Below are 26414 nucleotides of genomic sequence, written 5' to 3' on the forward strand. Positions count from 1 at the left end.
TTCAAAAGTGATGTTTTCTCTTCCCACCTCCCATGAATCTTTTATACTCTCCAATATTTTAATTTTGTCCTTGCAGGAAAATTTAGTTCGCAGAAACCGAATTTTTTCTAGTGCAAATTCAGAGTAAATTTCGGTTTTTAGAAACCGAAATTTGTTTTTAAGGCAAAAAAAAAAACTTCGGTTTCTACGAACCGAAGTTTTTTCAAGGGCAAAATTAGAAACTCATGAGGGATAAAAGATTCACAGGGATTGGGAAGAGAAAACATCTTCAAAAGTAGCATACTATTTCTGCTGAATTATTTTGTTGAGCTAGCTGCTAGCACCAATATTTGTACTACCATTGGTCCATTGAGGACATGCCTTTAATTCAAACTTGAAAGCATAACAGACCATTCACCACCAGAGTTTGTTTTTAGGACGTTTATCATTCATAAGATATGGCCCACTTTTGGAGTGAATGCACGTGGAATCAGATAAAGTGCTTTTACTTTTTGAACATTTTGTTCTTCAACTTTACTGCATGTACACAGTACAAGTACATCAACTTTTTTTTTTCTGAATCAACACGCAGTACATCAACCTAAACTGTTATTTTCGGAATTGGATCCTATGAAGTCAGCAACCATGCAATCAGGCTGCAGTCAGAAGTTGCTAACCGTCTGATCAAAATTGAACGCATAGATCTTGATGCAGTTTTAATTTTCTAAAATATTAAAGTTTCTGACTTTAAATTTAAACCGTCTGATCTCAATCAGACGGCCCTGATTTTGCTGACTGCATGCAGTCATGGTCTTTGAATGCACTCAATCTGCATCCGTTATTTCTCCTCCCATTTGCATCAAATCATACCGTTAAAATTTGAGAAAATGTGTTTACTCGTGTTCTATAAAATACATCGTAGCTGTTGTGAAGTTTTTTTAAAGCTTTTGTGAAGTTTTCTTTCTAGTGATGACTGCCACTTGGATTTTGTCCCATATATAAGCACAATTTAAGAGTTTATTTGTCCCAATTATAAAAGATTACAAAGTTTGAGATATATTTATTTGCTTAAATAAATTTCAAACCCTTTCAATAACTATAAATACATTTTGTTAAGCGAGTATAAAAACATCTAATGTCAATGTTGTAGTTAGAAGAGGAGTGCTAGCAACACACTCTTTAACAAACACACTCTAACACACTCTCTTCTATTGGTTAAAATTTATATGGGTCCCATAAAAGTTATATGGGTCCACATTTTTTTATGGGGCCCATGTGAATTTCAACCAATAAAAGAGAGTGTGTTGGAGTGTGTTTGTTAAAGAGTGTGTTGCTAGCATTATTCGTATTTAGAATAAGCTTTCAACTTAATTTGAGCTCAAGTTTGGTTAATGAACTCTTTGTCGCAGTTACCTAGTAGTTATATGGCAAAATTAAAAGTGGAAAGCTTGTAGAATCTACTCTTTCCAACTTACATATCCAACTTTATAATCCATCCTATATCACAACCCTAATTTTTTTTTTCCCCTTTAAAATGGAAACAGAGTAAAAGGCAAAGTCTGGTTCAAAACTGAGTGTCGTTGGCCTCAGCTGGATAGCCATTATAGTTGAGCTTGACATGCAGTGAAGAAGAAAGCATCTTGAACTTGAGCCTGAGGCTATCCATGATCTCTTGCACTTTTAGATCTTCTGGATCCATGAGAGGGTATTTGTCGATCAAGTCCTGCATCTGGGCAATCACAGTTTTAACACGGGAAGAGAAGCAGGTTGGGTCGATCTTGATGGCAGATGTCCAGATGTGGATGCAGCCGCTGTAGAATCCGAGTTCCTCGCCGACCTCAAAACCGACCTTCAGCCCAACCTGTTTCCCCTCGTCCCTGCCAGAAATGAGGCCGTCACTGTAACCTTCGTCGTAGCCTTCCTTCAAATGTAACTCCTCCAAATTCACCGAAGATTCAAATGGGTCATCCATCATCGTAAAACCCAATAGACAACCTACCAAAATGGACACCTTTCAATTTGACATTTTTTTTTAAAAAAATATATAAATATTATGGTCGAGAAAAGAGTGGGGTTTAGGTTATTTTCATTTATGTAGGACTGTTCATGATTTCGTTTAGCAAAAAATAACTATTCAAATTGAACTGAACCAGAATTCAATCAGAACCAAACAAAATTTTCTTCAACCCAAACCAAATAAGAGTTGTTTAACACCAGTCCAAAAACTAGTTCAGTTTGTAACAACCAGATAAAAAAACTAGTTCCAGAATTAATTCAAGTTTAGAACTGGTTTGCCAGGCTCTAATAGATAGTTTCAAACTGGTCTTGCAACCAAGTAAAAAAAACCAGTTACCAGCAACAAGAAAAAATCTAGATCATCTACTTCATTGACCACATGTAAAAATCCATCATTACATTTTGAAAGTTGAAACAATCAAAGATGAAAGGAAGTAGCATCACATATAAGCTTTTTAAGAATGTTAGTCCAGGTGGGAGTGAAGGAAAAAACAATTTCTTATTGCAGAAAGCATCACAGAATATATCATAACTATATATGATTTCATAGAAAGAATCACAAAATACAAGAATTAATCTATCACTACTTGCAGCAGTATTGACATGCACATGTAATTTGCATCAACAAGCACTACTGGTTCAGTCAGAATAAAGGCTTGCAACAGAGAAAAAGCCCAAATTATTAGGTATTCAACAAAGAATCTCCAACTCAGCCATCTTGTGCTATAGAACCTTCTCTTTGCAAAGAATTTGTGAGATTCAGAGACTTCTAATAATGGATCTCAAAATTCTTGACAAATAGAAGGTTCTGTAGCATAAGATGCCTAAGCAGTAACAGGAGGTTTTTGGAGAATCATTGTTGAATACATTAGCAACTTCACTTGGGTGCTTATTTTGACTCTTCATTTCCTATAATCCTTTTACATCATTTGACTACTAAAAGCAAACAACTTTATTACATAATTGTTCCCTTACATTTTCCAAGACCTTTCAAGATGTTGACAAACTCTAGTTTTTCCTTAACATATCTTTAGGTGAGAGGTTTTACACATCAGATGCATCATGTTCTTTTGTATTGCTATTTTTTATGCCTTCACATGATGAAGTCAAGTCTCATAGATGTTTGAAATGTATTTTTGTAGATCAAGTCAGAAATAGGAATAGCTACCATGAAGTCAATTAAGCATCCCTAAATTGTTCTATTATATGAGCTCTCTCTTTGTAACTGTCACGAATATCGAGGCCTGATTCATACTTACAAAACCGGCTTGTAAGGTGAGGATTGCCTCCTCTTTATAAACTCTTCTCAAGAGTCCTATCTATCCGAAGTGAGACTAAATCCCACCGAGTGTTGGCCGCTAACACACCCCCTCACGCTTCAGCCCGGCCCAATGGGCCTGAAGCGTGAACGATGTCGGAAGCCCAACGATAGACCCGATAGGCTCTGATACCATGTCACGAATATTGAGGCCTGATTCATCCTTACAAAACCGGCTTGTAAGGTGAGGATTGCCTCCTCTTTATAAACTCTTCTCAAGAGTCCTATCTATCCGAAGTGAGACTAAATCCCACCGAGTGTTGGCCGCTAACAGTAACACCCAAATGAAAAATCTTGTCTCATACATTATGAAATCTTTCATTATCCGTCAGAGTTAGTTCCAATACCAATATAGTAATAACAAGGTACACTAATTTCAATAGATAATAATTCTATTTAAATATCTGCATGCATATATAACAGTTTTTGGCCCCTTTTGATATTTTACAATAGATTGAACAAGGATCATATATTAAAAAAAAAAGTTGGTCAAATCTCAACAAAACTAGGCAAAAGTGAGAGCAAAGTGGCAAGGGTGGTATTCAATTCAGGGATCAAGTAGTCACGAAAGGTACTTAATGTTCACCCCTGTAATTGAGACTCCATGTATCATCTAAAGCCAGTCTAATTTAAATGGGCTATCAAATTAAATAAAGACAACCATTCTCCAAAAATGTCAGAGATGGGGAGGCGTACCAATATATAGAAAAACAGCGTCGAAAGCAATACTTTTTTTCAAAGATAAAACTATGTTTGTCAAAAATATACAAGATATTCACTCATGGGTATATTTAATAAATATTCCTTAATTAAATCATTGGAGATAGTATATATGTTACTCATCAATATAAGCACAAAAAGAGAACCAACCAAAACTCACATTCTCACCGTGCAACAATATATATCACTATAAGATTCACCAACACAAGTAAATGAGTAATTTAAAGCCTGTGTATATACCTGAGTAAGGCCACCAAGGAGCTTGTCACAGAGATACTCGGAGTCAAAAGACCTCAAGTGAAGTTGCTATAACAAAGTTGCAAAAATAGCGCTTTCTTCTTTAAAACAAATTTCAGAGACTTCAACAGTCCCCTGGATTCTATTCTATAACCACTTATGCACCACTAAGTAAGGTCTCTAATCCTCCTTCACCTGTCACCAATATTAACACTTCATTCACATTGGCTGAAACATAATTATAGTGCATGATGATATTTACTACATAATATTCAGATAACCATTACAAAATAGAATTATACTTTACAAGGCTCAAGTTCTCTTCACGCTTTTATCATTCATGCAATGAGTAAAAGTAAATAATTCAAAAGATTTAAATATTTAGCAGATTTCAATGCCTAGCGTAGTTCTTAAAGTAACTTCATGTCTGCTTTTGGTGAGCCTCCACATGAAGTTTTTTATCTTGTTAGGAACCGGAGCTTTCCATATTTCCTTCCAAACCTTATTCTTTCTAGTAACCGAAGGTCCAGGAAGGGACCTCTCCTTCTCATCACAAATAACATGGTAAGCTGAACGCACAGAATAAGCACCATCCCTTCCCAATTCCAAACTAAAGTATCAGACGGTAGGTGCAGAGAAAGAGGAATGCCAATAATCTGCTTTGCGACATGGGTCAAAACAAGAATAAATCACATCCCGCTTCCATTGTTTGGTTTCCACATCAATCAATTCCATTACAAGAGCATCATCAGATAAAGGACAGTTGTTGTTCCTAGAAGAGATGATCTTCATGTCCGGCACCCAAATGTCCTTCCAAATTCTCACTTTCCGGCCGTCACCAATTCTCCAAAGACCACCCTTCTCAACAAGGGTTTGGGCGCTCAGAATGCTTCACCAAGCATAACTAGGTTGATACCCTTCATTAGCACACATGAAATCATTGTTTGGGTAGTATCGACTTTTGAAAATTTTCTCAAGTAAAGATGATCCTCCGGTAGCTAGTCTCCAACAGTGCTTCCCAAGCAAGGCTTTGTTGATCTCTTCTATACCTCTGAAGCCCATGCCAGTGCCACCATCATTTTTAGCTCTAGAGAGTCTCTCCCAACCCATCCAATGAATCTTTCTTTTTTCCTCATTCGACCCCCACCAAAATTTGGCCAACATAGAATTAATATCCTTGCAACATCCCACCGGCATTTTATAACAACTAAGAATGTAGTTAGGAATTTCTTGTGCCACAACTTTGATTAGTGTCTCTTTACCTGCTCTAGATAAGAATCTCTCTTTCCAACCTTTAACTTTCTTCCACACACGATCCATGACAACGGAAAAGACAACCTTCTTTGACCTCCCAAAAGGAGAGATTCTGCCCACCCGAGCGAATTTGCAAAAAAAAGGCATCTCTCTTGATCTGCAGTGTTCACTGTGTCATCATGAGGTGGAATCCACCGATCACTTATTTCTTCACTGTGATTTAATGAAACTTACTCTTTTTGCTTCCCACCTTGGATCTCACATGCCTTTAAAAGTTGATTTATATGACTGAATTTTGAGTTGGCTTACATGTCATGATACTTTAGGCACTCAACTATTTTGTACCCTCCTTTGGAAATTTTGGGCTGCTAGAAACAATGTAGTTTTTAGAGGAGACAAGTTGGAACCAATTTTTGTGGTTGACGAAGCTATGTCCTTTGTCCAGGAATTTAATGAAGCAAACCCTCCAAGGAGGGGCCGTGTTTCTCTTCCTTTGATCACCGTCACGCCATCGGTTTCAAGCCCATCCTTTTCTGTTTTTGTTGATGCTGGCTGCAATTTGAATGGCCCAACTGTTTGGGGACTTGTGCTTAAAATTCATGACAGATTTACAACTTTCAGTGCCTGCAAGTGTGATGACATTGCAGTGGATCCAGTTATGGCTGAACCATTACGCTGGGCAATCCGGTTTTTCCGAGAGCAAGGTTTGCACTCTGTGAGTATATTTTCTGATGCAGCAAATGTGGTTGGCTGCATATCTAACAAGGTGAAGATTGATGCCATTGAGATGGTAGCTCAAGATTGTAGGGAATTGTTGTCTAGTTTGCCTAATGTTAGTGTCTTGTTTGTTAGAAGAGATCAAAATATTGATGCTCATAACTTAGCTTCTTTGGCTAGATTAGTGGGAAATAGAACTTGGGTAGGGGCAGCTCCCAATGCTTCTGTTATGTCGAATTATGCAGAAAATTCTGCTACTAATTGTATTATGTTTGGCTGAGTTCCAGCCTTTTTCTAATGAAAGTATGTTTCCTATAAAAAAAAAAAACTTCACGTCTGCTTATGTAGCAAACATGTAAACAAACTATTGAGAAAAAAATCAGAGGGAGACTTAATTTCCACAAGAAATGGATATGCAATCAAGCAACCAAAAACAAGTTTACAAGCATAGCATCTTGGATTTAAATGCCATAAATTATTTATCATAGGTTATTAACTTTTAGCACCACCTTTGGTATTATAGTGAGGATTAGAGCTCCATAATCCCCACTTGTAGCATCCCCCAAGCATCACATGCCCCATATTGCACAATTATTAGAGCGCGAATAGTGACTAACTAGCATATAGGCCCCTTAATTGGCAATAAGGCCTACATGATGAGCACTTAGGCTTACATCAAAGTCTTTGCATTGTGTATTGAATGAATGACTACAAAAATTCTATCGCTGAAATATTCATCATGAACTATATCATACATTCTTTCTTTTTGCATCTTAACTAAGACAGAGTTGTTAAACAGTAGCGCTATAGTGCTATTCCGTAGCGGAATTTGAACGAATTGTTATTGTTCCGCAATATGCTATTTAGTACAAAATATTGAACAAAAGTGGCAATAGCACCGTTGCATAGCAGAATTTGAACAAAAGTGCTATTGTCCACAATCTGCAATTGACAACACTGAACTAAGATACTACATCACATGGTTTTCTCATAAAGGCAAGAGTATTAACATCATGATTAAGTTCTTATCTCTATAAAAAAGAGGCAGCAATGACACATCCAAAGGATCATATGTAGCTAAAGTAGAAATAGCATTTTCACAAAGAAACAAGATCAAAGCAATCACTTCACTAACATGTATATATAAACAAAAAATAGATTTTCACCAATAGCCACTAAATTTCAATTTATTCTACTCATATAGAAAAACAAACAGCAATAGATCCATAAATGATATCATGGCTACATTCCCTAAGCTACCATATCACCCAAAATCTTAGACATGCAAAAAGGAAAATGACTTTATTAATAACACGCTCATTTAATAAATATCGTAACTAATAATGTTGAAATATCTTTATATAATTATATTAGCTATTTATCAATTAGAAGCCTTAATTGATTAGTGATCAAATTAAGTAAAAAGGCTAATTAGATTTCTATTTAAATAATTGGTATGGGCTCAATATGAGTGGATGTTAGGATGACCCAGTTCGGAATAATGGGAACCCGAATTGGTCATCACACTATGTAAAGGCTACGGTCCCCAATATACCGGACACGGAGCATATTGCCTCTTCTCCCCATCTGAAGAGCGCTTAGGGCATAAGGAGTCCTGGTTGAGGAAGAACCACAAGCCAACGGGTGCTCGTCATCCGATTCTGCTAATTTGTGTTTCAGGTAAGTTCATTTGTGGATTCGTGTATTCCTATAATCCCTTGATAAATCAACATGTCGTAGATTCTGATTTATGAACATGCTCGTTTGATTGTTTTGCTTCCGCAATAAAGTATGATTATGGTTTCAATCATTTAATATTTGATCATGTCTTGTAATATTAAGTTAATTCCAACATATAAACCCACATATATTCAACAAACCTTAATACACACATTTCTTCAAACACATGGCATGCAAATTACATAAAACAAAAGCCTTAACAGTGCCTTAACAGTCAAGAATGGTAAACCGAAATATACTTTACATGAAATTTACTCAGCCTAAGCTGAACCCAAATATAACAATCATCTCATCCCAAGATACACTATATCAGCCAAAGTAATGGGTATGAAAAATATTGGGAACATGGATAATTTGAGCAAAAGGAAGAACGAAACTAACCCTTGTTGAGATATGTGACTAAGCAGCAAGAAGGAGAGTAACCGTCGTCACCGTCTGAGACAGAGACGTGGTTCTCGGAGAGGATGGCCGAGACCCGGTTTGAGATATTGGGGGAGTAACAACGGTGAACTGAGTTTGATGGATGAAGACAAAAAAATTCACAATTTGTGCTTGAGAGAAGAGAAGTGGAAATAAGCGGAGAAAAAATCGCAGATAAGCTGTTTTGAGTGGGAAGTGATTAACTCGAGGGAAAGTTAAGGTGATTTTACAATTTACCCTCTGTTTGGTTTGTGCCCAAGCCCATTTGAATTTAGTTATGAAAAATAGTTTATAAAAATAAATTTTTACTAAATAAAAGTTTTGTATTTATGTTTTTTCAAAAAATAAATTATCTTTATTTATTTGTATAAATTTAAAAATAAATCAATTTATATGTCAAAAAGAAAAGAAAAAAAAATCAATTTAAACAAAGTATAAAAAAGTCGTTAGTCTAGTCCACAATTTTATCTTAAAAAACTCACGTATAGAAGTTCTATCTTTTTTTAAAAACTTTGTTGTATTCATATTTCTTAAATAAAGTATGTAATATCTATATCATATGCATAATAATCACACAAATTCCTGGCCGAGTGATAAGGATGTATACACTTATGCCTTGGTCGCAGTTCAATTTTCATGAGGCAATATTTGATATTTTTTATGAAATACTAGCAGGTCAGACCGCGTCTGCCTGTGTTTAATTTATGTCAAAAAAAAAAAATTATTTTATGTTATGGTGAGTTCGTTGATAAAAAATTTTTACTGCTAAAAAAATGTGTCTTGTGTTATGGTGAGTTTGTTAATAAAAGATTATTGTTGCTACTAAAAAAAATCAATGGTATTGTTGGTATTATGAAAAGTCCACATCAAAACTCATGTATTCTCTTTATATATAGTAGTATAGATTTATTTAAGTATAAACTGGTCTGTTTCAGTGTGGGTTATACCGATATAACCAATTCACCGGTATGAGCGTGACGGTTTGTTTGCCAAACCAGTTCTGTAAGTCAACCAGCCCGCCAACTCATCAGTTTCTCTGTGGGACCGATCCAACTGGTCGGACCAGTCCGACTAGCTGGGCTGGTCGGTTGTATTGTATTTTGATTTTAAATTTATTCATGGGATTCAATAAATTGGGGACATGGGTAAGACCACAAAAATTAAATTTCTTGTTTTTCATTTCATTCAATTATTGACAATTTTTTGTACAAATAAGAAATGATAAAGTCGTTATAGACTCACACACACAGTGAGGGAGAGAGTTGGGGTTCGAACCCCAATAACAACGTCTGATTTAACAATTTCGACAATTTTTTACCAGTTAACCTAGAACATGTGAAGTAGAAGAAAAAAAATGATTTTAATGGCATTCTAATATACTTGTAGGCGTAACTTACAAACTATAAATACAATTTTCCTTTTACGAGTAATGGAGAGAGATAATTGAGAGAAAAAAAGGAGAGGATTCCAACTCCCCTTTTACATCGAAGAAAATAAAGTGCTTGTGCTCACATCATTTCCACTTCTCACACGAGCACCATGACTAATGAATCCTTATAGGTTTTACGTTTGCTGGAACTCACTCAATTGTTTCATACTTTTCATTTATCGGTAGTACATTGGATTTGACATTAAGTTTGATTAATTTATTTGTATATTTTTTGCCAAATAGTTTGGTGATTAAAATTTAAGTAAAGTAATTGTTTTCCGTCTTCGTGAACGTAGTTCAGTTGATAGGAACATCAGTGTTCGATGATCAAACCCCAGACATCTTATTTATTCACCTTAAAGGTGGAATTTCTAACTTGATAATAATAATAATAATAATAATAATAATAATAATAATAAAAAAAAAAATGGTTTTAAACTACACCCAATTCTAGGAGTACAACCTTTACGTATGCAATTTCGAGTTTGGATACTCTCATGCTTTAATGTGTTATGTCATCTCTCTAGCCTTAATCTAATGGCTGAGATTACAAAGAAAAATAAAGTGGTCTAGAGAGAAGTAACAATCTAATGGTGAGTTTGATCTGCTAAAAAATAAGGGACTGGACAAGACAATGTCTGTTGTACTGTGTTTGATTTTAAAACTGTTCCTGATACTGGACAAACTGAGGGTCAAGAGACAGGACAAAAATTGAAATTTTTGTCCCCACAGAACCACGGGACAACTTTTTGTCCTCAGCACAAGTTGTCTAAAATACCAAAATAACATTTTGTCCATCAAATATCGTACAACACAAAGTTTGTCCAATACCTTAAACGTTTGTCCTGTTTTGTTCTGTCTTGTACTGTTTTGTTCAGTATTTATATTTTGCAGATCAAATGAACCCTAATAGTTGTAATTAGTGCAAGACAAACAACAAAAGAGGATCAACATAAGAGAATCCGAATTAATCGATCCTCGGGTTAATACAAATCCATGCAATTTCCCTATTCATATTATGTTTCATATAAAAGACAAGTGTTAAATCGGTCCTCATATTATGTTTCATATTATGTCTCATATTATGATAGAGGAATTATTGATTTTTCATATACCAAAGACAAGTGTTAATTAGAATTATGTTTAAAAAACAACGAATACATCTAGTAATTTAGAAAAATTGAGAAAAACAATGATCCAGTTTCAATTGTGTCAAAAAAAAAATCAATTGAATACCAAAAAAAAAGTATCAATTGCTAGAATTACTATGTTTAAAATACAATGAATACATCTTCTACTAGTAATTTGGAAAACAATGATCAAATATAAGTTTTGCAAAGGTCACTCATTTTAAAATTGAGAGATTTAGAAACGATTTGTTTCAAAAAAAAAAAAAGAAACGATTATACTCATTTTAATATAGTTTTTCAAATATAGTATTTATGGAGTATTGTTTTTTAGATGTTTATAATTAGTGACAGGAGTACTCCATAAATGCTCCATAAATACCGTTGCAAATATAATTAAGGAGGGGTGTTAACTTAATAAAGAGAAAACATTGGAAACCGAATATGAGAAGTCTTGGAAATCAGTGCATCATCACCTGCCTGACACAATTTCCATGCATACATAACCACAGATATAACGCCATCTATGATTAGGTGGCACTTTCTTTTTGCATGACAAGCAACCTCTCATCAACAAGAGTTACATAAGGAAAAAAGAGAACCCACTTCATTTTTCATTGCATCATTCTTTTTTCCTTTTAAGGACTAGAAAAACAAATTTAGAAGCCAACCCTTCATATTTAACATCATCACCTCTCTAGAGAAAGAGAGAGATGGGTTACAGCAAAGGGTTGCATAATGGAGGGAGTCAGAGAGGAAAGCCTATTTTGTTGATATTAGTGATGATATTTGGGGCTGCACTTCTTGGTGTTATGGTTCTTCATAGATTTAGAGAGAAACGTATCTACAACCTTATTGTCAAAGAGAAAGATCATCAGCTTCTTGCCCTTCAAGTTCTCTTACAGGTCAGTTTCTCTCTCTCTCTCTCTCTCTCTCTCTCAAACAGCCGTTTTAATTAGTCCTAAAGATGGTATCACCATAGTTCTTAAATATGTTGAAATTAAAAAAAAAAATTACTAGTAATTTTATGGACTAAATTGACTGTTGAAATACATAGAATGATTTTGTAATTTTGATAAATTTAGGAGTTACAAGCCTATAGTAACAGCCATTTTAATTCATAGTTTCTAAATATATTGAAATTAAAAAATAAGTATATTCTCTTAGTAATTTTATAGTCTAAACTGACTAATAATGAAATATACATTTGAGAATGGTTTTACAACTTTGATAATATGAACAAAAAATATGTATATGCTGTTGGTAATTTTACAGTCTAAGTAGTGTATTTGAGAATGGTTTTGTAAATTTGATAAATTTAAGAACTAACAGGCTTATAGCAAACAGCACCAGAAACAATCAATCATTACAATGTCCATTCACTCTTTGTTCTCTCTGATTCTGTTTCTGTTCTTCTCACTTTTACTACGTGTTAAGCAATCAACATTACACGTATTCAACAACATGCAATACAAATTTTTGAAACCGCTGTTTACAGCCAACAGAAAAGGTAGTGGAGGTTACTGTATTTGGTCAGTTAATTTGAGGACCAATGAAGAAACTTCTCTATACTTTTGCCAATCCTGCTGTGTGTTGATGTTGCCTTAGTCCTTTGATGACTAATACACACACACCAAAGTAAAAGTAGAGAAAGGACCACTTCAATAGACAAATCAAATCACCCTAAACTATCATCTAATTTTGGATGTATTTGATTGATAGTATTGGGTGAAATGGAATGAGATGAGATAATATCTAGTTTTTAAAAAATTTCAAGTCTATATGATTTCACTTTATTCCATTCTTCCTTAATCTAAAGTCCCCGTGAGCATAGGTTGGTTGGGACATTACATGTAATATGCAAGGACCGGGGTTTGAACTTGGTACTCCCACTTATTCACCTTCAAAAGTGAAATTCTAGCCACTAGGCTACTTGACCAAAAACAATAAAATACCCTGAAGTTTATGTTTTGAAGTGGATTGAAAAAATATTCTCTCCATGGTGAACAATAATAAAGATGTTGCATTTTCTATATCTTTTCAATTCAATTCTGCTGATGTTTGGTCTGTAGTATTCATTAATAAGACCTGCAGTGACTATATGATTGATTGCCTTAATTTTTTTTATGGTTTTCTTCAATTCCATAGAAGGAAAGAGAGCACACCAAAGGGTTGAGTAGGAAGAACGAAGAGACAAAGGCGAAATTATACGCCCTGAGTAGTCAAAAGATGGAGCTTGCTAGAACAATTGCTGAGATGAAATCTACCATGAATTCACTTAAAGATGAGCAGAAACTGATAGAATCAGCGTTTGAGGAGAAGCAGAAAGAGCTCAGAATGATGCAGGAAAGAAGGAGCAATTTGGGACAAAGAGGATCTCAAAGAATATCATCAAGAAAGTATCGTAAGAAAAAGGAAGCAGAGATAGAGGTGAGCGTTGATGAACATCCAACCATATTTGATCAAATTGTGGCAGAAAATGGAAAAATGGAAGCACAGAATAGAACTCAGAATGATAATCATGAAAAAGATGAAAATTCCAAATATGAGGGTGATGAAAGTAAAAGCAAATTAACTGATTTCAAAGATGGAGAGGTTACAGCTGAATTACAAGAAGAGATTAAGACTAACGAGGAGCTAGGGAAGAAAAATAATGACCCTCGAGATGATGTTGCCACTGCAAAAGATATTGAAGCTGAAGAAATGGATTATAAGAAAGCAATCAGTGAAGAGCATCAAAGAAAACTCGAGATGAACACAGATGGGGGAAAACAAGTTTCCAATGCGAAGCAATTGTCTGGCGTGAAGAGGAAACATGGCCATTTGAGTAAAACAAAGGGGACGCGCTGGAGAACCATTGTCAAGAATAAGTTAATGGAGAATGGGATTTTTGAAAGTCATGGAGAGGTAAACATGGGAAAAAGAAAGGTTTACAGAGAGGATAAGGATGGAACAGTTGGAAGAGACTCTGGTGAGGTAAGGGATGGCAATAACCAAAGAGAAGCCGAATCACAGGCCATATTGATGAAGCCTGAAAACCATCAAAACAGAGAAGATAGTAACAATACAACAGTGGATAAGACTAATCACCAGGTGACAGATAATGGAATCAACAATGACACAGAAGAGCATGAAGATGGTACTGTCCAACAAAACTGGATCAGGAGGCATATCAATAATGCTAGCAAAGACGCTGAACAAACAAAATCCAACCTCTTCCATGAAGAAGAGCCTGAAGAAATTGAAGTTTCGGATATGCAAAAGCAAAAGCAAGAGAAAGAAGCAGTTGATGATGGGGATGATGGGGAGGAGGATAATAATGATGATTTCTCCAATGAATCCCAACCTGAATTTGAAGATGAAAATGAGAAAGAAGAGTACAAGGAGGAAATAGACGATTCAGAGTTTCAGCATGGTTTGTAATTAAGTCATATTTAGTATGTTCATCTAAAATAGTATTCTGTGGATTTACTGAGCTTGAAAATATTTTAAACTAGTGACTAAAGAGGGTATTAGTATCATCTTAGGAATATGATGTCTGCAAAGCCAAATTTCATCTTTCCCTATTTGTGTTTTTTCAGTAATATCAGACATTTCGTTCACATTTTAGACCGGTTTATTTATTGTCTCGAACATTGCAACATTGCGCAAATTATAGTAATTTATCCTGTGGTAATGCTAAATGTCATTTACACTCTCTCTAGTTTCACAAAAACACTCACCTCCTCATAATAGAATTGTGAATTACTATATTTTAGTACCATTGGTCCTTTGAATTTTATATATTTTGGAAGTGCGTTTGTTAGTGATTTCCTGTGACATAAAAGTGTCATTTTGTTTTCAACCGCCTCCATAGTTGTTGTCACATTATATGGAGGATGTAACAAATGCAAAAGAGATTTGTCTCCACCTACCCATTAAATAAAGCAACATCATCTCTTACTGTTTTGAAAGTTTAGTGTTTACTCCTCCCATGTAACCTCGTTCTCATGGATGAAACTTCTCAAAACCTTGTAGTGTCTTACAAACCAATTCATTATATTATAAGGGTAACACTTTTTCTAGTTTTTTATTCATATTCATGTTAATGTTGTCACAAATTTCTCACATGGGTCCTATTTTTATCGTTTTAAAGATTAGCAGTTTCAATAAACAAAGCACGGTGGATATGTTAACTGTGTAACAGGTTATAAGTGTTAATAAATGATGTGTGGAAGCGAGTGTGTCAATTGTCAATAAGAGACAAATAAGGGGGTTAGTGTTTACTACTTAGAAGCTAGAGGGGGTGTTTGTGCTGTTTAGAAAGACTTTAAGGAAGGTCATTGTGTGCTATTTCACCTTTCCTTGTTTGTTTTGGTAATATCAGACATTTCACTCACATTTTAGACAGATTTATTTATCACCTCATGCTTTGTGGCAATCATGATAGTATTCATGCCAGTCAAACACACAGTAGAGATTGTTCATTGTTCGAATGATTATCCTTTCCACTTAACCTCAAAACTTCATCGGCAACCTCAGGGGTCATGCTCGATAATAGTATGTAATAGTATGTGCAGCGATTAATTTATCAAATATCATTTTTTTCAAAAATGACTATATGGCTCAAACCATTATGGTGAGAAATGAGCTACTCTGTTTGGCCCTAGTACTAGGATCATGAGTATTTGATAATATGGAAAATTATAGCATAGATTAGCTTCCTTCAGGTAGTAATAATGTCAATAAAAGTAATTAACTGCTTGCAAACGTAGTTGAAAATTTAAATCAATAATTGGCATAAAATGGGCAAATATATAATGTTAAAAGTAACATATTGTTATGTTATGGAAAGAATCATCTCCCAATATTCATTGTATGCAAGGATTAAATTGATAACAAGGCAAAAGGATTTCTTGCCAGCAAACAAGACTGAGTCTGAAAATCCCGGAAAAATGTCCCGGGCACACACATTATTACCAGGAAGACTTTGTGATGTAATATGTTGCAAACCTCAATGTGCCGCTTAAGCCAGTTTCTGCAAAAAATCAGTGCATTCAGTGAGTAAAGACTAAAGTTTTGACAACTACCAAATAAGATTTAAATCAGAGTAATTAACATGACAATACACAAAACAGAAAACTGGAGATTTTCTTCTGTAATAAATCTAGTTTTCCAATTAACAAAAAAGAAAACTATTCTTCTATCTGACATCATAACAACATTGCAGAACTCAGTTATAAACAAACAAGGTAAACCACACTGATAATCAATGTAGCTACAAGCTAATAAATACAGTTTTCTTAGTTGTAACAAAGATAACTTAATGTACCTCTTCTTTCTTGCCTCCTGCAAATGTCTTGTATCCACCATAGATAGCTACTCCCCAACCAGTTAGAGAGACAATCACAAACTGGAAGCATAAAACAACAAGTCAAAACTCAAAAGAATATTCAAAACATTTTCAGTTTCCAAAACAATGATCCAATCATCTCAATGTAAAAATTAACAATTCATGTTGATCTTCAAACATAAACTAGAGACTCACGTGCTCTTCCTTCCATTTAGAAGGACTCATTGGGTCTTTCCAGCAGGCAACTTTAGCGGGACCATGGTGATCTGCAATAATCAAAAGATAAAGCCATTTCACATATACTAGAATTGTGTACTAAATGCAAATCTAACAATACACAAACTCAACTTCTTCACAGAATAAAAACAAAATAAAGAAAGTCGAAACATTTTTTTCATATATATCATAAAGCCCCATTATGCAAAGCCAAACTCAATTATTTTGTTCCAAGATTACAAAATACATAAAGAATATGTAAGATATAGATAACTTTTATGTTATTATAGGTGCGAAGCGAAGCATCCACCGGCTTGTGTGATGACTAATCTCTGTCGGGAAACATGTATGGCCACCTTTAGTAGGCTCTCCACTCTCAACCACATATTTTTTCCATTCATAAGACTCAAAATGCAAGACCTTGTTTAAGGGATCCGAGCTCACTTCCACTCAGGCCAACGTGATGTTAGCACATCCAGATTAATTTACTTATTTTGGTGTTAACACTTCGGTTCTCGGGGGAAGGAGACCCTATTAAGTAAAACCTAGCAACAAATTGTTCCTCCCATGAATAAAACTCGAATTCTCCCGAATGATTCGACCTATGGGAAGCGCATTAACCACTTGAGTCCAATCACTTAATTTTAATCAAGTTTAACTAATCTACATTTGTTGTGCCATTTATAAACATCAAACTCTCCTTTCCTCCACACTAAGACCCTTTCCTCCCTTATCATTTCACATTAAAATTTCAAAGCAAAATAAAATTGAAGTTTAAAAAATCTCGCTTATTCCAATCACAAAACAATTCAAACAAAAAAAAAAATTGCACTTTCAAAATCACACTTATTCCAATCAGTACTTTGCAACATGCAATCCAAACAGCGATCACTAGTTTTCGGCAAATATCACAGACCAAACAATAGAAGGTGAAATGAAATTTTCAGCACTTTCGATTTCAATAATTCGAATGCATAAATCGGAATTGAGCTGAATCATGAGTTTAATTCCGGAGATTTTGATCGAATGAAATATGGGATCGGATAATTAAATAAATAAAGAAATGGAAAATAACCTGCAGCTCCGGCGAGGCCGCGGCGGTGGATAAATTGAATCGGAGATTTGGAAACGGAAGCAGTAATGCGAGTTAGAGATGCGGCTCCACGTAGGAGAGAGGCCATGGCTGTTGAGCTTGAAATTGAAACGGAGGAGAGAAAGGGCAGAGTGTGGTAGTCCGATGCCGTTGGAAGACGGAAATGAACTTTGCGGGTTATTATACGACTGCGTATTCTACGCCTATTCTCTTTTTACGGTTTGGTTTTTTTTTGTTCGCTCCTTTAAAAATGAATTTTATCTGCTAAAAAATAATAATATATTAGATCGATAATTTCAGTTGTTTTGTGTTTGATTTTGAAGTATTTATTTTGGGATTGGACAAACTTGGGGGCAACGAATTGGATAACAACCAAATTTTTGTCGCTTAAGAATTACGAGACAACTTTTTGTGTTTGACACAAATTTTAAAATATCAAAATAATTTATAAAAAAATCAAATCTTTGTTCAGTAATCTAGATGTTCCAAATTCAATCAATATCCTTATCTTTTTTTTATGAGCTCAATATCCTTTTTATTTTTACTAATTATTTTTTTGTTGTTGATAAACAATATCCTTATAAATGAGTAACTTGCACTAAAAGTTATCAACAATCTTCCCTATATTCACTCACTTGTTAACTAGCTAACAAAATTGAATTTTAAAACTATCACAAACTCTAACAACAAACTTGTTTCTTGAGATACAAGAATTTGATCTAGGCTACGATTGAAATAACTCTCAACAAAATTAATACCCTACGATTAAAGACAATAATTAACCCTTTATTTTCCTATTCCTAGAAACTTTTAGTAAACAAAATCAGAAAAATAAATAATCACTACCTCAAAAAAAAAAAATCACAACATCTCTAAAAAAGAAACAATTAAATCATAACATGTTAAATGATAATCAATCCATTACAATATATAAGCATCAACATATATGATAATTCATAATCCATTAGTAGTCACCATAGCTAGTGCATACTAATGTTGCCGGATAAAATAAGTAAGATTAACTAGTAAAGTAGGATTAATTTGAATTTGGAACCATCCAAATAGGTGGTGGATCCATCTTATTTGCATCCGGAGCTAAGAACTTAACACTTGAATTTTGAAGATTGAAAATCCCCCAATCATGTCCACCATATGAATAATCCAAATTCATCTCTTCCCACCTATCATCACTGAAATAAATTGAATTTCCTTCGCATCCTGAATTTGCAGTCACAAACTTAGACTCATTGGCACCTACAAATATAGCTCCACCATCTAAACTCTTAATCTTTTCCCACCTTTTCTTCACAAAGTCAAGTTTATACACACTAAAATGCTTTGTTCTATAAGGACAAATTTCATAACCTTCATATGATAAATTGCTTCCTTCATAAACTACTTCACCATCACCATTCACAAAATTTCCAATAAACCTTTCTACCAATAAAAATTCTCCTTTAGCTATCACTAAATATAATTGACTAGAAAATTTATCACATGGAAATTTTGTTTCTTCTTCCTTATCTTTCTCCATGATAGGGTATTTGACAAACAAAATCTTTTGTGGAACTTTTTGACTAAAATCCCACCCTTCAATAGAACAATCATCAGCCAAAGCATAGAGCATATTGTTATCAAACACAATGTCGTAATAACATCGTTTCGCATCAAAGAGTTCGACCCATGAAGCATTACGGTTGCTACAAAAAGCAATCTTGCATAACGGGTAACCATACATAACAGCAAGAGTGTATTGTGAAGGAGATGGAGAACACATCAACACTGCTTTGGATATGAAGGTTTTTCGAAGGTGTTCGGCATAATAAGAATAAGATTTAACACTTGCATGCTTAATGAGTGAGTTAGGAAAAGATGGAAGGTCAATGCAAGTGTTTGAAGATGGGTTTAGAAGCTGAGGACAACCATTGTTGTCAAGAAAGATGAGGAAACCGTGGGACGAACCGACACACCAAGCACCGGGGTGATCCTTGAACATGTTGTTCCATTCGTAGCGTTTGTTGTCGATGAGGACAAAGATGCTACGATGAACATTGGTTGCGTTGTCTTCATCGTCAAAGTATGATTCTTGAAAGAGCGAGGGAAGGATGGCATAGGGAACAACTTTTGAGAGGGAAGCCATGTGTTGTTGATTGATGTAACTAAGGTTGTAGTTGTGACTTTTGAGTGACACACAAACTTATACTATAAATAGCGAAAATCTAGTTTGTAATCCCTACTATATAGCTAAATCTTATCGATTAAAGGATTCCAACTAACTAATACAGATATATTGATCGTGAGATTTGTTATGATTATTATTTTTATATGTGGATTTTCTTTTCTTTTTTTTTGGATACAAATTGTTAGGATTTTTTTATCATGAGATTTGTTACGTAGGATTTAAATAATACTAAGATTTACTTGCTATAGTTAGTTGGGATTCATATCTTTTTTATCAAAGGTTCAACATCTGGATTCTATATAATTTAATTAATATTTTTTATTTAATTTTATAAAATTTGTGTTTTGTGTTGTTTTTAAGACCTTACTAAAAAAATTGCTATAGATTTAAAATTTTGTTCTTTAGCCTTCAAGTTGCTCTTAATATAAAAAAAAAAGTTGCTCTTAGACCCTAAAAATACGTTTTTGCCCTTAAATATAGTTTTAAAAGTCACGCTCGAAACCAATTAAACATTTCCATCACAGAAAATTATTGGATTAGAAATCTATATTGTCGTAATTGATTTAGTTGGTATTTTCTTTTATGGTTCATATTCCGGATTGGGATCATCCCTATAGTAATTGGATGAATTTTGTTTTCGAAATGAAAGCATAAGAACTCAACAGGGATATCAGTTCGAAACATAATTTTTGAACCCATTAAACGCAGAGTTAGATCGTAACATATCTTCTAATCCAAATAGACATATGGTTCGGAATGTAACTATAACATCCATACAAAATCTATCTAGAATATTTAGATGGACAAAAAATACTCGTACTAGATACATTAAAATTATTAGGGGTGCTCGCGGTTCGGTTTGTATCGGTTATGAGATAAAAAGTCATCCAATCCAAAGAGGAAATAACATGCGGTTTGGTTCGATTTTTGGATGATTACAAAAAATATCTTATCCAATCCAATTTTATGCGGTTTACTTCGGCTCGGTTGATTCGATTTTATTCAGTTTTTAAATAAACAATATATAAATACTTGTAATATAAAAATATATTTTATCTAGAAAAAAAATTAAGAAAGCAACTACATTTCAGAAAACCATATTTTTTACGATTGCAAGAGAAAATTAAAGAGCATTATGCAAAAGGAAAAGAACCAAAGAAATTTCACATAAACCAAAGAAGGATCATGTACCATGAATCCCAAAAGAATCAAATCGTAATGGAAAGAATGAGGTTTTCTTAAGTTGAACTTTTTTCGTCGAGAAAGTTGAGATGCTATACTACGATCAAAATAAGTATTAAAATATCTATAAAAAAATTAAGAATGATGCTATATTATGGGACCATGGATTTGGAGTAACTACAAAATATCTATAAAAAAAAATTAAAAATCAAAATAGAATAGGTTAATGTAATATATCATATTAATAAAAAAAGACAAATGCTAAATAGTACCCAGGGATATTGGTTAATAGGTCGTTTAGGGAGCAATGTTAATGTAGCTTTTTTGACTAGTGTAGCAATTTCTTAATTTGCTTACATTGCATCTAAGGTGTTATTTCCATTGAATTGTAAGGGTTGAGTACCTCCTTGTACTCTTTATAATTCAAACTTTGCTTATAAAAAAAATATATTAAACTGATAAGTTAGCTGATAATTTATAGCATGTAGCTGATGGGTGATGACTCATAGCTTATAGCTGATAAATTAATTACAATGTTTGGTAAAATTAAAAGTTGAACTAGCTTATAAGTGTAAATTATAAAAAAGGACACTCTTAATTAATAATCAAATTTATATTTAAGATAAAAGTTTAAAATAAAAGTAACGAAAATCATGAGATAGAAATTAAATTTTGAGCGCTTTTTTGTGGAGGAACTTTTGAGCACTAAACTTAAATGTCACAATTTTAAGCAAGACATTAAACTTAAGTGGTTAATGGACTATCATAGAATAAAAATTCGTTTGGATTGATTTATTTTTTAGTTTATGTGTACAAATAAATAAGCTTTTATTATACATTATTGTAAGCTTTTCAAAGTAGTTTATAAGAAAAAAGCTTATAAAAATACAATTTTTGTTAGTTAAAACTTATGAATTAACATAAAATTTTAGTATTTATTTGTATAAGCTATCATAAACTCAAAAATAAGTTAAATGCAAAGGGACACTAAATCGTTCAAGAGACTCTGAGTTTAACGAAGGAGGAATGCATACAAAAAATTCAGTGTAATGAGAAAAGAGATGAGGTTGAAAGAATTCGAAGGAAGCACAAACATATTGTCCATTATTGAAGATTATTTCTTTGAATATTAGAGGGTGGGGAGGGAGTGCTAAAAGGAGACGGCTGAGTTCGTTTCTTCAAAATTGGTTGGCAACGACATGGAGTTTTTGGCGCAATCGCAATAACATTTTATTTATAGGTGATTTTGTGGATGTTTTCTCTTTAGTGAACCAAATTATGTATACCGCTTGGTTTTGGCTTATAGGGCATACAGGGAGTAATGCTAATTTGGCCTTTCCCGACCGGTGTAGCAATTCTTTAGGGTTTTCTTTGTATTTAAGGAGATTGTTCCTGAATTGTAAAGGTTGAGTACCCCTTGTACTTCTTATAATTCAACTTTTACTTATAAAAAAAAAATTATTTATTAAACTTTATTTACATCGCAGTCACACTTTGCAAAAAAGGCACTTATTATTTAAGCTGAATTTCGGGTTTGGGAGGTTTATGATAAGTGTAGACGAACGATGTTGTTCTTCTTCTGAATAACCATAGCCATGTCCACCACCACATTCCCGTCACTCCTCTCCTTCAAATTCAAACCCTCATTCTCCTTCCCACGCCACCAACAATTCCCAACAACCACCACAAAATTCCAAGCTTCTTTTAACCCTCAATTCACGCCAAACCGTATTGGGTTTTGCCCCAAACCTCTAAGATTCACCCCAGTGAAGCGTTTTGCCATAAACGACGATGAGAGTGCTGTTGCTGGGTTGAGTGAAGCTGAGAAAGAGGCTCGAGAGTTGAGTTCTTTGCCGGGACGGTTTAGGAAGTACCTTAAAGAAGCTCCCGAACCTCCTCTCAAATGGCCATGGTATTGGTTTGTAGGTCAGTTCCTTATCTCTCTTTCATTCTTTGTAGGGACTCCGTCAATTTTATTTTTTTTGGTTTACAATGGACCCGAGGATCAAACGCAGGACCTCTGGCATGCTACCCAAACCCCTCACCACCGGACCAAACCTAGTGGTTTAATCTCCGTCAAATTTTACTCATATAGTAATATGACTAAATTGATAATAAGTGAATAAAGTTAGATGCCAAATTGAAAGTACTCCATCCGGTCACTATTATAAACAAAAAAAATTACATTTAAGTTCATTGGAACACTAATGTTTATAGACTAGATATATCAGTTTTTCAATGAACATAAAAAATGGTTTTTTTGCTTATAATTAGTGACCGGAGGGAGTAAGTTGTTAATAGAAACTTTGGTTTTTGGCTTATAAGTAGTGACCGAAGGAAGTAAGTTGTTAATAGAAACTTAATTGATAGTAAGTGGTTAAAATATAAGGACCACCAATTTGACGATTTAATAGAGTTAGAGATTTTTTTGAAATATTCATAAAGTCGGGGACTGATTTGGTGGTTTACTCAGTAAAATTACTCATATCAGTGTCTTACAAAGTTTTTTTTTTTTTTCTTAAAGCAAAATTGGAAGTGTAGAAGCAATTAAATGATTTGATGATATCCCAACTAAGTCGGAACTCCATCAAACCAACAACCAACAACAACACCCCAAAGATAACATTGATAAGAAATAAAGAAAACAAAAAAGATGGGGAGATCAACCCTATCAAAGAAGATCAACAAAATCGAAAATTAGGGAGACCAACCCTATTACGGAAAAAGTCATCCCTAATGCAAGTTGGCAAGGAATCCCACCAAATAACCCCATTACAATGAAAACCCATATTGGCTAACCTATCAGCACAATTGTTACCTTCCCTATATATATATATGAGAAATGGAAACTTCTAATAATATTTAAACAATTAGCCCATCTGTTTTGCAATTTCCAGGGAGCAATTAGAGAATTGGTAAAAGCTTGGACCGTCGGTAGAGAGTCGCATTCCAACCAAAGAAACCTCCAACCTCTATCATGAGCCACTTGTAAAATTACTCATATTAGTCTTTCTTAGAGTCTGCTAGGGACTAAATGATAGCAAGGGCGTAAACGTAGAGATCAAATTGAGTGTAAGTTTTTAAAATATAGGGACTTAAGTGATAGTAAGTGGTTAAAAATATGGACCAACTTGAGAGTGTAATAAAGTCAGAAACATTTTTGAAATATTTATAAAGTTAAAGTCAAAGAACTATCTGAGAGCAACTTACAATGTTTTGGACTAATTTGGTGGTTTACTCAATTAGTTTATCTTCGCAAAAAATCAAACAAACATTCACATGTACCTTTTGTTAGTCATTTTGCTTTTCAAATATGTATTTGTTACTTGTTAGGTTGGTCCTCAAATGCGTCTTTTATCAGACACTTTGGTAAAATAAATTATTAATAGAAGATGCACTCAAGGATTTTTTTTGCATTTATCGTACATTTAGAGACTATAGTAAAATTGTCTTGCATATTTAGGAACAAAAATGGCTGTTCACTCGAAAAATACCATTTTCTTTACCTCAGTGACTTGATTAAAGTATGGATTTTCATGATGTTTTTTAGTGTTTCATGACTTGGCTAAGCATCTTATGTTGTCATGTTATTTTCATTGAACATTGTTAAGCATTATGTGTTGAGACTTCGACACGGTACGATTTAGCTACATGAAATTGTTCATTCCTATTGAAACTCAGTTCCATCTATGTAATATTTTGTTCGAATGTTAATGATGATCAATGAATAAACTGTTCTATTAGAAAAGAAACCATAGAGTAATTTCCGTTGTCAATGATTGATGTTGTATACAAAGATGAACTTAAACTTGCATGTCAGACTCAGAGTTAAATGTTGTATGCTATATGTTCTCAGTTCCCACTGGTAACCCTTTTGTTTTGCTCAACTGTTATATTTCCATAATGACATGGCTGTGTAACAATTTGATTCTGTGTCGATGTACAGTGTTGGCTTTTCTCATCTATGCATGGAGAGCTGTTCTATTTGAACTGTCAAACTGGAAGAACGCTGCATTAGGAATAGTTCGATTCATCGGATACATCTTGAAATATGCTTTGGCATTAGTCTACCGATTCATAGGAAACCCAATCACTTTTACAATCAGATCCATTGAGAATTTGATTTACGGCGTTCAGACTTTCTACTATTGGATAATTACCAGTGCCCCTATACCAGAATTGACCACCGTCATCACCCTTGCATTGGTTATTTTAGCTGTTGCTGAAACTACTGTTCCAAACTGTATCAGCGACCAACCTTATGTTCTGACCGTAACTGGTCTTATTGGCTATGCTGCTGTTAGAGGCATTGTTTCTGAACAACTGTTCTGGACCCTTTTGGTTGGGATCTATGGTTTTTCAAAATTTATCAAAAAGAGAGACAATGTTTCTTCTGCAATGCCTGTTGCGGCTATACTTGCTGCTGTTGGCGAGCCTTGGGTTAGATTTGTGGCGATTGTTTCATACACGGCCCTGGCTATTTATGAGTATTCAAAAAAGCTTTCGGAAAGGAAAGAAGGTGAAGAGATTGAACCACACGAGAGGAAGCTTCCAGTTCCGCTTTTTCTTGCAGCTTTAGCAATCGGCTTACGAGTTGCTGCTAAGTGGGCCGGGTATCGGCACTTAACATGGATGATAGTATGACTGTCAAGATGTAACTCATCTGAGTGTGAAGAATAATGATGTTTGATGGTCTGTAAAGTTTGAAGCAAGATATGGTTACATAGCTTTAATTTTGTTGCAATTGTTGTAATTTTTATTAATCACTTCTCATCCAAGCTTGTCATAGTTTTTTTGAACAAATCCAAGCTTGTTAATTGACCTGTTATGTGAACCAAGCTTGTTAATTGAACCACACGGGACTTTCAATTGTTATGTTTCAAACATTTTGGAAAAAATCATACAAATTAAAGAGAGGACATGTGACTTTATTAGGAATGTTAGATTGATCTCACAAATAAGGAGGAGCTAAAGTTATTCTACCTTTGGCATACTAAAGTAAGTGAATCCACATCCGACGAGAATGGTTCCCGTGACAATTTCACGGGAGGGAATAAATTGTTGATATACACCTTTGATTTTATTTATTTTAATTAGGGTAAATGATCATTTACCCCCTTACAAAATAAGCAAATTTTCGTTTACCCCCCTATGCAGTTTTTTTTTCTGTTTACCCCCTGCAAAAAATAGATTCACTCATTTTGCCCCCTGTGTATACAGCAGGACATGTGATTGTGCAAATTTGCTGACGTGGCTTGTACATGTGGAAAAAAACATTTATATTTATTTTTAACTTCCACGTCAGATAATATTTTTTTCAAAAAAAAAATTTAAATTTTTTTCCTACAAAATTAATAAAATGAATTTTTTTTCCAAAATAAAAAGAAAATCCTACAAATAAATTTTTTTTCCCTACAAAATTTTAAAAAATTCCTACAAATAGTTTTTTTCG

The 26414-nt window shown here is 34.1% G+C and overlaps 6 protein-coding genes across 6 annotated transcripts; 2 read left to right on the forward strand and 4 right to left on the reverse strand.

Annotated features, from left to right (window-relative positions):
* Positions 1–1324: 1324 nt before the first annotated feature.
* Positions 1325–8622, reverse strand: LOC123924174 (protein LTO1 homolog). Its single transcript, XM_045976964.1, has 3 exons — positions 8363–8622; positions 4274–4465; positions 1325–1974 (listed from the first exon to the last, which is right to left on the reverse strand). The coding sequence occupies exon 3, from the start codon at positions 1952–1954 to the stop codon at positions 1544–1546; it is 411 nt and encodes a 136-aa protein (XP_045832920.1). The 5' UTR covers positions 1955–1974; positions 4274–4465; positions 8363–8622; the 3' UTR covers positions 1325–1543.
* LOC123922128 (uncharacterized mitochondrial protein AtMg00310-like) lies at positions 5162–5590 on the reverse strand. Its single transcript, XM_045974874.1, has one exon. The coding sequence runs from the start codon at positions 5588–5590 to the stop codon at positions 5162–5164; it is 429 nt and encodes a 142-aa protein (XP_045830830.1).
* Positions 8623–11360: 2738 nt separating the features above from the next.
* On the forward strand, positions 11361–14635 carry LOC123924742 (uncharacterized protein DDB_G0283697-like). Its single transcript, XM_045977708.1, has 2 exons — positions 11361–11862; positions 13106–14635. Exons 1-2 carry the CDS (start codon positions 11671–11673, stop codon positions 14378–14380), a joined length of 1467 nt encoding a protein of 488 aa, XP_045833664.1. The 5' UTR covers positions 11361–11670; the 3' UTR covers positions 14381–14635.
* A 1076-nt stretch (positions 14636–15711) lies between these two features.
* LOC123924743 lies at positions 15712–17821 on the reverse strand. The gene is made up of 4 exons (XM_045977709.1): positions 17581–17821; positions 16485–16555; positions 16269–16349; positions 15712–15974 (listed from the first exon to the last, which is right to left on the reverse strand). Exons 1-4 carry the CDS (start codon positions 17684–17686, stop codon positions 15963–15965), a joined length of 270 nt encoding a protein of 89 aa, XP_045833665.1. The 5' UTR covers positions 17687–17821; the 3' UTR covers positions 15712–15962.
* An 813-nt stretch (positions 17822–18634) lies between these two features.
* Positions 18635–19375, reverse strand: LOC123922130. Its single transcript, XM_045974875.1, has one exon. The coding sequence runs from the start codon at positions 19373–19375 to the stop codon at positions 18635–18637; it is 741 nt and encodes a 246-aa protein (XP_045830831.1).
* Positions 19376–22469: 3094 nt separating this feature from the next.
* LOC123924757 lies at positions 22470–25831 on the forward strand. The gene is made up of 2 exons (XM_045977726.1): positions 22470–22888; positions 24909–25831. The coding sequence occupies exons 1-2, from the start codon at positions 22558–22560 to the stop codon at positions 25604–25606; spliced, it is 1029 nt and encodes a 342-aa protein (XP_045833682.1). The 5' UTR covers positions 22470–22557; the 3' UTR covers positions 25607–25831.
* The last annotated feature ends 583 nt before the right edge of the window (positions 25832–26414 follow it).

Source organism: Trifolium pratense, linkage group LG4 (genome assembly GCF_020283565.1).
Source record: "Trifolium pratense cultivar HEN17-A07 linkage group LG4, ARS_RC_1.1, whole genome shotgun sequence".
NCBI classification, from domain to species: Eukaryota; Viridiplantae; Streptophyta; class Magnoliopsida; order Fabales; family Fabaceae; genus Trifolium; species Trifolium pratense.

Excerpts from the sequence above, each read along its gene's own strand:
- LOC123924742 (XM_045977708.1), top strand. The coding sequence starts at position 11,671 with ATGGGTTACAGCAAAGGGTTGCATAATGGAGGGAGTCAGAGAGGAAAG. Across the intron at positions 11,863-13,105 it reads CCCTTCAAGTTCTCTTACAG|AAGGAAAGAGAGCACACCAA; the intron begins GTCAGTTTCTCT and ends TCAATTCCATAG.
- LOC123924757 (XM_045977726.1), top strand. The coding sequence starts at position 22,558 with ATGTCCACCACCACATTCCCGTCACTCCTCTCCTTCAAATTCAAACCC. Across the intron at positions 22,889-24,908 it reads GCCATGGTATTGGTTTGTAG|TGTTGGCTTTTCTCATCTAT; the intron begins GTCAGTTCCTTA and ends GTCGATGTACAG.
- LOC123924174 (XM_045976964.1), bottom strand. The coding sequence starts at position 1,954 with ATGATGGATGACCCATTTGAATCTTCGGTGAATTTGGAGGAGTTACAT.
- LOC123924743 (XM_045977709.1), bottom strand. The coding sequence starts at position 17,686 with ATGGCCTCTCTCCTACGTGGAGCCGCATCTCTAACTCGCATTACTGCT. Across the intron at positions 16,556-17,580 it reads CGGCCTCGCCGGAGCTGCAG|ATCACCATGGTCCCGCTAAA; the intron begins GTTATTTTCCAT and ends TGATTATTGCAG. Across the intron at positions 16,350-16,484 it reads CTAAATGGAAGGAAGAGCAC|TTTGTGATTGTCTCTCTAAC; the intron begins GTGAGTCTCTAG and ends TTATGCTTCCAG.
- LOC123922128 (XM_045974874.1), bottom strand. The coding sequence starts at position 5,590 with ATGGATCGTGTGTGGAAGAAAGTTAAAGGTTGGAAAGAGAGATTCTTA.
- LOC123922130 (XM_045974875.1), bottom strand. The coding sequence starts at position 19,375 with ATGTGTTCTCCATCTCCTTCACAATACACTCTTGCTGTTATGTATGGT.